This window comes from Cryptotermes secundus, unplaced genomic scaffold (genome assembly GCF_002891405.2).
Source record: "Cryptotermes secundus unplaced genomic scaffold, Csec_1.0 scaffold417, whole genome shotgun sequence".
Taxonomy (NCBI): Eukaryota; Metazoa; Arthropoda; class Insecta; order Blattodea; family Kalotermitidae; genus Cryptotermes; species Cryptotermes secundus.
The window spans coordinates 333,060-345,679 of NW_019739949.1; the positions used below are offsets into that span (position 1 = coordinate 333,060).

The 12,620-nt window shown below is 39.2% G+C and overlaps 1 protein-coding gene across 8 annotated transcripts in view; it reads right to left on the reverse strand.

The window, feature by feature from the left end:
- LOC111872103 (NF-kappa-B inhibitor-interacting Ras-like protein) overlaps positions 1–12,620 on the reverse strand; it is a 148,359-nt gene that overhangs the window by 115,281 nt on the left and 20,458 nt on the right. For 5 of the 8 annotated variants that reach the window (XR_002844173.2, XM_023865666.2, XM_023865670.2 and 2 more), the window contains exons 2-4: positions 8,661–8,794; positions 6,553–6,798; positions 3,634–3,887 (exon numbers count right to left, since the gene is read on the reverse strand). Coding sequence is in view for 7 of the 8 variants with exons in the window: in XM_023865666.2 (XP_023721434.1) it covers positions 3,636–3,887; positions 6,553–6,798; positions 8,661–8,759 (597 nt within the window). In the remaining variant the exon portion in view is untranslated. Of the gene's footprint in view, positions 1–1,237; positions 2,023–2,821; positions 2,925–3,633; positions 3,888–6,552; positions 6,799–8,660; positions 8,795–12,620 lie in introns of those variants that run through there. The other 3 variants (XM_023865664.1, XM_023865663.2, XM_023865665.2) reach the window with 2 other exon arrangements.

Sequence of the window (12,620 nt, forward strand, 5' to 3'; positions counted from 1 at the left end):
CTACACAGAATATGTGGGCATGTGGTTCTCAAGTCCTGCACTTTCTGACCATCTCTGGTCTCTGAAGCCAGAAGTGGTTGGGACTGTAATGTCTAACCAAAGAGAATTGCCAAAATAGACATTTGCAAAGAAGCTGAAAACTCTCCATGCAGACAGACCATCTCCTGACTATCCAATGTTGAGATGTTCATGATGAGTACATAAATGTGAACAGCACATGATGGTTGATGCACATGCATCAAAGGGAGTGCATGAGAAAACCAAACCACTGTCACTAATGTCTTACACAACAAATACAAAAACAGTGTCGACAGGTAGGATGAGTTTCCTTCATATTATTCATTTCAAAGGTTGTCCGTAAAGCGGTGGACAAAACTTCTCTTTCGTCTCTTTGACGGTGCTATAGTAGATACATACATTCTGCATCCAATGAGGATTAAACAGAAGTTCAGACTGCGTAAGTTTTAGGAAAAGATGGCAGGAGCAGCCATAAGTGATGTTACAGTAGAAATAAGGAAGCAGTCACAGGAGAGTTCTGTGGGAAGCCTTGCAGGCAGAGCCCATTTTGCATTCAGGATTCCAGCAGCAGGATCAGACCAGTCACAAAAGACCCACCATATGTATAAGGTCTGTGCAGAGGCTAGCATCACACTGGGAAGGCCATGAAGAAATTCACTAAAGTGCATTTCTTTGAATAATTTTTACTCATATAGCATATACCCATTATATTATATTTGTTAGATATAACCTAAAAGTTCTGGACTGTCATAATATTTAAAGTTCTTAACATTCTGTCATGTGTTTCCTAGGTAACGCGACAAGAAACGACAGGTTTCAGATTAGACAAATGTTTATTGGACAATTATTTGTTTACATTCACAAATATAATTACTCTCAGTAATGACTTTCACATTCCCTCTTCAATGGCTATACTCTTGCACTGCTATTCTCGGTGGAGTGTCTTTGTTCTTGTTTTTTCCCTCATCACTCGTTGAATATAAACTATTCTTGGTTCTTCCCTTACTGCTCATTGAATCTGAACTGTTCTTGTCTATTGTCTTCTACGCTTTTACATCCTAGTGAGTACCAGGAATTAATTAAATAATCTTCCTGGGGAGTAAAGCGTGGCCGGCATGTAAGGCCGACAATCTTACGGCCATCTTTGAGCCAACTGTCTAGATAATGTGGGAGCCTCAACGCCTCACAACTCTACGGGCCTTCACGGACTGTTACAGGGATAGCTTTACTTTTACTTACTTTTACACTTGGACAGGATAGAAGACACCTTGTTGAAGGGTTCAGTTTCACGTGTTAGCTAGACTTTTCATTAGCAGGGTCTAGTCGTTGCCACAAGAAGTCAACAATTCGGTCTCTGTTAATTAAGCACTTCCCTAGGTAAAGGTCTGTTTATGTTTCGTTGCCTAGGAATTGTTAGCCGTTGACTGGCAATGGACGTTCTACAGTCCAGCCTTCCTGGCGGCAAGCCACATTATATGGAAAGATTCATGCTAAATTTGTAGCTACATTTATCATCTATCACCCTATGAAACTTCACATATCTAGACAGTAAATGGAAAGTTATGCATAAATCATAAGTTACCATGTTGCTTTATGTTCTACAAAATAATTACTTTAACAGAAGTTACATATTTTGTAGGCACCTGTTATGACAAATTTCAGGACCACCATCTGTATTAATTATATATACAATGTTGGGGTCACATCTAGCTGTCATGTTCAAATCAAATTTCATGAACCCTAAGATATGAGGTCTTCACAAATACGAAAATTCATATTGTGGTCTTCTGGGTCATGACACTGTGTAGTCTACTAGCTTCATACTGATTCAGAAGAACATGCTGCCTCCATCTTCAGGTTCCCTTGTTGCATATATAGAGGCAGAGGTAAGCACAATATTATAATTGTAAGATATTCATGTGTAATCAGTAGTTATAGAACACAGTAATACACATTTTAAATATTCTTTGGAAGCCATGGATGAATTTGCAGTGTCTAGCCAGCCTAGGAATAGACAAAACAAATTAGTCATCCCCCACATGTGAATAGAACAGAACCCACTGTTTGTTCATATGAGTCATGGGATGCCAAACCAAGATGATTTCAATGTCAAGACCTGATGTCACTTCAGATCATTGCTTGAGACAGGAAAGACCTACAAAAGCAGTGGGCCAGCCAGGCTACCACACCCTTGGGCAGAAGAGTTATATTGCCTGTATAATTCATCAAGTATTCATTAGTATAGATTCACAGTTGACTGGAGGGAGGGAAAGCAGTATGATCACGCGTTCTGTCAATCACTCTTGCATCAGAACACACGCGGCTGACAAGGAGTGATGAAATAAAGAGTTCATGCGATAAGGATAGAGTAGGCACTTCCCCACAGTTCACTTAACACAAGTGTAAAGAAATATTCACGTAAGCTACATAAGAACAGAAAAAATAGGAATGACTAATATGTATTTTCCTTTCAAAATCTGAATATAATCATATTATATTGCAAGTGAATTTAAATCATTTTCACGTATAATTTCCTTATACACTTATGAGATCGACCAAAAATCGTCCTGCGATTGACCGGTCGATCACGATCGACGCATTGGACATGCCTACTCTATAAGATCCATTTTAATATTGTCCACCCACCTATGCCTTGGTCTTCCCTGTGGTCTCTTTCCTTCTGGCATTCCCACCAATATCCTATAAGTATTCCTCTTCTTCCCCATTCGTTCTACATGCCCTGCCCAACTCATCCTCCTTGACTTTATCATTCTAATTATACTTGGAGAAGAGTTCAAGTTATGAAGCTCCTCACTGTGCAGTTTTCTCCACCCTCCTTCACTTCATCCCTCTTCGGTCCAAATATTCTGTTCAACACCGTTCTCAGACACCCACAATGTTCCTCCCTTAATGTCAGAGAATGCATCATAATTACAAGAAAAAATTAAAAGTAGTTTATAACTTCTCTACATATTTTCAAATCTTACGTTGTAATATGCGAACACTGTGTTCTTTGCTAATAAAAACAAAGTTAATTCCATTCATGTATCATAATAATTGTATTAGATACAGCATTTTCAAATACAGTGCGAGTGCCCTAACAGGAATGGGCATTTAACACGCACCAGCAACGGGCATTTAAATAAACTCTGGCCAGCTCAAGCTACCACTATGTTAAAAGTCTGGGGATTAAGGGTTAACACAAGTTTTATACAATATTCACCCTCCCAATATGCCCATTTGGATGCAAAATCCAAGAGGCCACAAAAGATTTTTAATAAAGAATAAGAAAAAGCGAAGTATCCAGGGCAGTGGTTGGATTCTGTCTGACAACAGAGGAACATCAGAACCCAACTTACAGTTGAAAATATGAACAAAATGGTGAAAGAGCAACGAGAGAGAGATGGAACACATACATACAACATATCAAGCTCAACAGAATCACAGATGTATTAACAAAATAGAAACCTCACGGGAGAAGAGGGGGACTGGGATGACAAAGGAAAAGACTGAGACATCTACTGAAGACAAAACAGTAACTCGGCTTAAATACAAATAAGAAGAAAACTTGTTACTGAACAAATTATGTTGAATATTCAGTTTCTGTAGCATTACCTTTAACTGGTGTCAGGTCTGCCAACAGATTTCCTCACCATGCTGAGCTGTGCAAAGGTGCTTTTATTTGGAGGTGGGTTCAGTTTGGAGGCCAAGTGAACAAATGGTTCATACAGAGTTGTTCGATCCATTGCATTCACTTCATAGTGTCGAATCTTTTCTCTAGTAGCCCAGTGCATGGCTTTACTTGTTGTGTTTTCTATGCTTCCCGAATCTGTAGGCTTCATTCGATTCCCAAGTACAATCACGGTGACCTGTATGATATTTCATAATTGTATCCAACTGTGAATAGAATATATTCATCCTCCACTATAAAAACATTCAGAGACATTACTCGTAAATCCATATCCGCAACATCTAGCATCTGCTAGCAAGGTACATGTTAAACCAGCATAAATATCAGTTAATAAGATCTATGACTATGTAAATTGAATTCCATTCCTGTCAGAGCAGTGATTTTTTGTTTCTCCACAACATCTGAACAAGCTCTGGGGCCACCCAGACTTCTGTATCCAGTAGATACAGAGCCTCATTCCCCTGGGGAAAAAAGCACCTTGGAGGTGAAGCTGACCACTCACTCTCACCTAATGTTGTTGTTAAGAATGGACTCCTCCCCCATGTCTTCACAGGGAGTGTTTAATTAAGCAAAAGGGAAATTTTATGTCCACTTTAGTCCTTCAGTATGCAACAGAAGTTGCAAAAATGTGGCCGTTGCCTTGCTTACATCTGTCTGCCTGTGCACATGTAATAACTTCAGATCTGCTAAATGGACTTTCATTTATTTCATACAATATATGTACACCTACAAAGCAACTTATTACTGTCTCCTTTCCTTCTTACAACACGTTTCTGCCATACATGACCATGACCAGACAACTCTAATTTGCTAAAACTGTTGCACCATATTGAATGTCCAACTTGTCATATCACATGTTCACAAGTACACGGTGTGTGCACGATCCATTAGGATTCATTTTTTTAAATTTTGTCCTGCAATGCCATCTGTTGGCAAGTTGTGGTGTTAAGATTCTTGAAGTTTCAGCTTTGACTGTCTATAATTTCAAAGCACAAGCATCGCTGCATCATGTGTTCTGACCCTGAATGTAACAGTACTGTTCTGATGCTTGTCGGAAAATGGTGAATGAACAGAAAGCCAACATCAAATTTTGTTTGAAGTTAGGCAAAAAAGCCGGAGAAGCATATGAAATGATGAAAAGAGTGTACGGTACTGATTGTTTGAGTCGCTCGAACATTTTTTGACGGTATGCTGTATTTCATGAGGGCAGGGAGGACACTGAAGATGCTCCACGTGCATCAAAGCCAAGAACAAGTTGCATTGGATAAAATGTGAAAAAAGTGACCAAAATCCTTGCGTCAGAGAGATGTGTTTCTGCAAGACTCATCGAGGAGCTTTTGGGAATACCAAAAGGTACTGTGAATCAAATTTTGACTGAGGATTTGGGTAAGCAGAAGGTCTGTGCGCGGTTTGTACCACACACGCTGTCAGGCGATGAAAAAAAAATGCAAGAGTGGAACACTGCAAAGACATCTTACGGTCAGCCCAAAGTGATACAAAATTTACAAAATCGATTGTGACTGGTGACGAGACGTGGTGTTTTCAATATGAGCCTCTCACAAAGCAGCAGAGTGCAGTGTGGTTGGGCGAAAAGAAGCTCCCTTCTGTGATGATCCAGGTTCAATCCCAGGTCAGTTCTCATGGGATTTAAGGGTGCACAAGAGCAGATTTTCAGAGATTCAGCTCCACCTGCCAATTCTCATTTCATTGAATTCTCCACATCCATTAATCATCCTATCATCCAACAACATACAGTCTCAATACTGAAAACACCATTAAATAACCAACAAACAAACATATATACACACACATACACACCACCAAATGTGCAATCTCCATGCTACACAACCTTACAATCTTCCTTTAAACAGTTTCTAGTATTCACCTGGTCAAAACTCTGTTGTGACAGTATTATGTTCAACATGTTCACTATCTGAAGTATCTTAGACAAAGGCATCTTCAGGTGGTTGCTTGCCATTACTAACAGAATGGTTTATTGCTTTCCGATTTCATTGAGACCAGTGGTGAGACACACAATGTAGGATTTCTCTTGCATCACCTATCCCGTCCGAATGCCAACTTCATCCACAAGAAATGCATCCTGCTCTCAGAGATGTGGCTCTGGCAACTGCGTCACAGTAGCACAACTAACAGCAGCATAGGACGAAATGCCTGTCTGGGGCTTTAAAGATACCAGTCGTAACACCAGATTTCTCACTGACATGCTCACAACTTGTCACAGAGATTCTTTTATTTAAAAAGCCTCAAAGAGACTTGAATACATCCAAGTGTGATAAAGGATTTGAACAAGTCTCAAAAATATAATTTCAGCTCCTTCAGTGTGTGACATGACCACTGAAATTGTGTTCAGTCACGAAGACTTACAAAAGCTCTGAGGGCAGAAAAGAACAAGACTAGTTGTATACTTCTTAGTCAAACTAGATTGTAACTAGATTCTAAAGGGTTGTGACAATGATGTATAATGCTCAGAATTACTGGGTTCTTGGACTTTCTCCAGTTTCTGGCATTCTATAAATTAGAAAACACATTTCAGAAACCGGATATGTTTCCATCCTCAGGTGAGGAGGGAAAACACATACTCAGGTGGGTCCCTTAGAAAGAGCTAACCTCACTCACTGGACCTAGGTGACTGAGGTTAGCTCTTTCTAAGGGATCCAACTGAGTAGGTGTCTCCCCCCTTCACCTGATGACGGAAACAGATTCAGTTTCCGAAACATTGTGTTTTCTTGTGTGTAGAATACCAAACGATGGACTAAGTCCAAAAACCCAGTAATTCTGAGTAGATTGCAACTGTTGTTCTTTAGAATATGATTTGCAAGTACCTCCTTCTTGTCCCTGTTACGGTCAATATCTTTCTTCACCATCACAAGTGCGTCTAGTGATTCAGATCGATCAGGATCGTATACCAGCACATACCCATCAGTCAACCCAAGATACTGACGGGCCAACTGATTCTGCTCTCTTCCACCGTCCAGGCCTGCCGTGTCATAAAAACGCATCTTTTCTCTTGTCCCTCTATCCGTTTCAACGCTTGCAACATAAATATCTTCTATTGTTGAGTGTAACTCCTGTAACAATGCAATTAATATTCAGGCAAGAGAAACAATTTCACAGGTCTTCCTTTGGTAATATTTCCTTCTTCAATAGCAAACTCTCACAGCTTTAGCCTCTCTGGTTCTTCCTGTACAATAGCTCTTGCACATTAACCCTTTAAATCACATGGTAACTATATATACTACCTGCTTTAACATTATAAATGTCTGAATTCTGCCCACATACTATTTTTAAGTGTTTCTTATGATTCCCACAATAAATAGTGCTTATTTTCCTAAACAGCATCAATCAACTGGTTTTTGTAGTGGAGATACAGTGTTTTCTGTGAAGTAGGAACTGAAGTTTTCATTATTTCATTATTTTCAAACTTCAAATGGTTAACATACAACACAATTTCAACAAGTGTAACAGAAATTTTCTAAAATATTTCAAGAATTGCATTAAAAAAAATGAATCCATAAACACAACATGTACAAGACTGGAAAGGCTGTACTCCATAATGTGGCACACGAGATTACCAATGATATTCTTCGAAGCTCATTAAACTTACTTAAAAAACAGGAACACTGATAGTCCCCAGCTCCCCACTATGGTCGCCAGGGTTCAACCCCAGGTCAGATTATGTGAGATTTGTGGCAGATAAACGAGGAAATTGGGCAGGTTTTCTCTGAGTACATTGGTTTCCTCTACTCCACCAAATGCTACACATTCATTAATCATCCTCCCATCTAACACCGCAGTCTTGATACTGACAGCATCACTAAATAATTAACTAAAAAAAGGAATAATGAAATTGAAAATACTGGAAGTGCCCAATATTAGATTTTGACTAAATCTTTGGAAGGGTTCATGTGATACACCAAGAATTCCATTTGTGGCCTTGTGTAAAGGGTTCTACTGTGAAGCAACATGGATGAAAATTAACTGTGCAGCAACCTTTTGTGAAAGTCTCTCACTTTGAATTTCCACAAAATCTGCAAAACGATTTATGAGATACATAGAAAACCCAGTTTATGATCTCACGTGAACTGGTCTTCTTTGTGTGTCTATATGGCTGAAAAATCAGACCTGCTTGACAATTTTTGATGAAAGTCTCTCATGCAAAATTTCAACAGAATGTCTTAAATGATTTATGGGATACAGGGAATAGCCCATTAATGCCTTATGTAAACTATGCTTCATTATGGTTCCATATAAGTGAAAACCAGAACTTCCCTGCAAACATTGGTTGAAGTCTTTCATACTAAATTTAAAAAAAAAACCTGTGAATGGTTTATGGCATACTGGAGAATACTTTTATGGCTTTATTATGGAATTACGATGGCTGCAAACAGGATTCCCCAACAATGTTTAGTGAAAGTCTTTCATACTTAATTTTAAGAAATTTTGTCCAGTGGTTTATGTACTGATACTATGTCATAGACAGACAAAACTGAGACAGATTCTTTCAACAAAAAACAGGGTGAAATACAAGCAATGGACATCAAATTTCAGAGAAGAAAAACAAAATGAGATGGAATTAGAAACAATTTTTTTTTTACAGAAGTCTGAATTCAAAATTTGTTAATAAAGTTAGAAAACGAATACTTACAAAGTTTGATCATGAAAAAGGATGGTTAGAATAGTGATACTAGGAAGGGCATTACAATTAAAATTCATAGAAAAGCAGCAAATGTGAAGATCCAGATCACAACAGCTGAGCCAAATAGTGAAAGACATCAGGAGAAGACTAAAGAGCTGGCAAGAAACTGAAAAGGAAAGGCTGTGGGCAGATAAAAAAGATTGAAGACATTCTGTCCATCTATCTGTATGAAACACAAGCAATGCTAGAAGCAGAAAATGCTACGAAATATGAATAAACAGAATTAATCCATACCGTAGTCTTGGTAACATTTCCATATATAAGTTGCTCCAATATTGCTGTCTTCCCCACACCTTTTAGTCCACATACAACAACACGCGTTGTTTTCCCCATATTCTGCTGCAGTAATGGCTTCTTAGGAGAGAACCCTAAAATGAGAAACAGAATACAGATAAGCCTCAGATAATTTATATGAGGGTTATTCAATTAAAACCCATTAATGACAATGTTAGCAAATATGGGTAGCTTCTGGCGATCAAGTTGCTGCAGTCAACCACAAGCTGCACAACAGAACAGGAACAATGTGACATTTCAGGTGCACAATACCCTCCTAACAGAAACACTGATGCAAGCATAATCAACGACTCCATCACCATCAACACCATCCTCCAAGAACTTTGTAGTGTCATCTTAGTATGCTTATGAGCGTCATCATCATACCACAGGACAATACCCATCCCATGTGGCTTGAAGTGTCCAGGACATGCTGGTCAGTGTTTGACCATCCCACACTCAGTCCGGACTTGTCACTGTGCCTTTCCCATGTGTTCTGCACCTTCAAGGATCCCCTAAAGGGCCAGAGATTTACATTAGGCAAAGATGTCATGGCTGCAGTGGTTCCAGTTCTTTGTGAATGGGATCCATCAGATGATGCATCAGTCAAATGCCTGCCTTAAGGTCATGAGGATTGCTTTTAATGGCCTCTTCTCCTTCACCCAGAACACTATCCAAACAAGTTTCATTTGAACATGTCTCACATGAGATAAAACAATTACAATTACATGTTGTATTCACAGAACATACTGTGGGAGTAAGAACAGCTCAGTTGGTATAGCAATAGGCTATGGGTGGATCGTCCAGGTTCAATTCCCAGCAGTGAAAAATTCTTCTCTTAGCCACAGCATCCAGATTGACCCTGAGGCCCACCTGGCCTCTTACTCGATGGGTCCTGGGGCCTCTTTCTCTGGGGGGGGGGGATAAAGCAGAAGAGGCATGAAGGTGACCACTCAACTTCAACCAGTGCCGAGGTCATGAAAGGCAGAACTATACCTCCACTCCCCTATATGTCTTCATGGAGTAGTGCTTAACTAATCAAGCACAGAGACAACATTACCTTTCAGAAAATACTGTAAAAAGTGCTTACAGGGCATTCTTTCAACATTACAAAGAAACAGGGCTCAGACTACATTGCTGGAAAATCAATTCTGTTTTGAAGTTTCAATTATAAAAGAACATAAAAGAGAGCTGGGGTAACTCATACATTAAGGTGACTAACTTACAGGATGGACAACCCGGGAATCAAGATTCAATTACAGCAGAGGCAAGGTCTTTGTCCTTCACAATTGTGTCCATGCTGGCCCTGAGGCCCATCAAGTCTGCTATCCAGTGGTTACCCACAGCTCCTTCCTGTGTGTAAATTGGAGGGGACATGGAGATGACTATTTGCCTCAATCTACTGTTCAGCCTAAGACTGGATGCAGCTCTACCTCCACTCCTCCATGTGTTCCTGGCATGGTGCTTACTTAAGCACAGGGACATATTTATCCTTTTTACTTTTATATCATGGTGCATTCAGAATGAAAGTTGAAAACATGTGCTTATTAGCTTCACCATGTCACTGGGAAATTTTACTAAAAGCCTTCACATATTTTTCAATGCATTTCAAGTGAAACTCAATGAATATTCATCAGAATGAGAACTGTTTCAAACAAAAGTTATAAAGACAAACATAATACACATTTTATGCCATTGTATTTGGAGCCCAGATAACTCAGTCGATACAACAATGAACTATGGGCCGGACAGTCAAGTTTCAAGTCCTGGCAGAGGTGAGAGATTTCTCTTTACTCCACAGCATCCAGACCAGTTCTGGGGCCCACACAGCCTCCTGTCCAACAGGTATTGGGACTCCTCCCCTGGAGGTAAAGTGGCATGGAGGTGACCACTCACCTCCACCTAGTGCCAAGCTCAAGAATGGTGGGATTCTACCTCCACTTCCCCATACATTTTAATGGTGTGGTGTTCAATTAATCAAGTACAGGGCGAACTTCAAATTTACCTTCAATGATTAAAGAAAAAAGATTTCTGTGTTTTGCCATCTCATAATTTGAAAACTGTCAGATTGATTTGATAAACTTTTACGTTGGAAATCCTTTCTCATCTGCCCCATGCTATGTAAGACTAAAAAGTTATCATCTATGAATTGAAAATTTAAGAGAGAAGAGGTATGCAAATGGCTATGCTATGTGCATATTTTTTAACTTGTTTTTCCTTCTATTTCACATATGAGAAGATGCATGCTGCTGCAACTGTATTCAAAGATCAGTAATTCAGACATATTATTCCTCTTGCAATTCATTCTATGATATCTATTAATTATTGTTATGGAAGTGCCAGAAGGAGAAAACACTAGGACATCTCTCTCCAAAACATAAGCGGAATCCAGTTATTTTATATATACAGCATAACTTCCCTCTTCTCTCCAATGATGCTACAAAGAAACAACTGCAGCAGAACATCAAACATTCGACACCAGTTATACCAAATGTCTCCACAGGAAATGAGCCTTATCTAGTTCCATCCTCTGTGATTTTAGTCTGCAAGCAAAGAATACCGACCGAGCGACCGCCGCATGTCGGCGAAGTTAGTGCCAACTTTAGTGCATAGAAGGTGTCGCGTGGTCAGCGCAACGAATCCCCACAGCCGTTAATTTCGGTTTTCTATTTCTTAACATTCCTCCACCTCTTTCCTGGCCTTGCAAGTTATTAAACTAAAACAGTTTCATAAATTCTGTGCATTTGCAACCCAAATCTGAATTACATATGCCCAGTCATCCACAACCATCCTGATTTTGTTACTATGCCACAATCAGATGCCTTGTATAAATCACCAAGTTCTCTGCTGTGTAATGTCCTCCATTCTTACTTCCTTCATCATTAGGCTTAAATATTTTCCTAAAATCTTTTCATATTCATATACTCATAATTTACATTCTTCCTTTATAGTAAAAGATTATATCTCAAGACCATACCTGATACATAGTAAAGCAATAGTTTTACATACACGAATCTTTGGTGATTATTGCTGTTCCCCATTATTTTGTTGGGTTTTTGGACTTTGTCCATCATCCAGTATTGTAAAGAATACAATGTTTCAGAAACTGAATCTCTTTTCCATCCTTAGGTGAGGGAGGAGACATCTACTCTATTGGGTCCATTAGAAACTGCTAACCTCAATCACTGGACAACCCATGTCAGTATTTATAAATGTCAGCTATATAAATATCCGAGATCAGCATGTGTCAATGGGAGATAACTGGAAAATATCTAAAAAAAAAATTGATAATGTACAAACCTAAAATTAAGACAGAAATGAAAAGTGAAAATTACATGTAACAAGATGCACCAACAAACATAATTAATTGTGGGGGGGAACCCCAGGACTATCATCATACATATAACCGTGAGAAATCTGTATAATCATGCAGACCTTCCCTGCAAACTGCTAACTTCATTGCTGACAAAGGAGATCCAAATGGAAGAAATATCTAAACTGGGTTTACTAATCAAACTGGTTAAACATTTCATATGGGTTGATTCCTTGTATTTCCTATACCTGCTGTTTCTTTCAATTCCCCAAATCCTAGAATCATCCCAACCATCCAGCCTACTCTATGACCCTCTTCATAGGCATGTTGGGCTAATTTTGATTTTTCTAGAAGACCCTGTTGGAGACTGTGCCCATGTTCACAGAGCCACACAGCTAGAGGTCTGCCTGTTTCGCCACTGTAGCTTCTGCCACTCACAGGGAATACTGTAGCTACTCTGTGCCGTCTGTTGTGGATCTCTTTCCAGCCTTGTTCTCATGAGTGAACTCTAAGTGTCTCTTTAGTGTCTTTGAATATAGTCCTAATGTTATAACAATTCCCCATATGTTTGAACTTTTATGAACTACCCTTCCCATATGGGATTCACA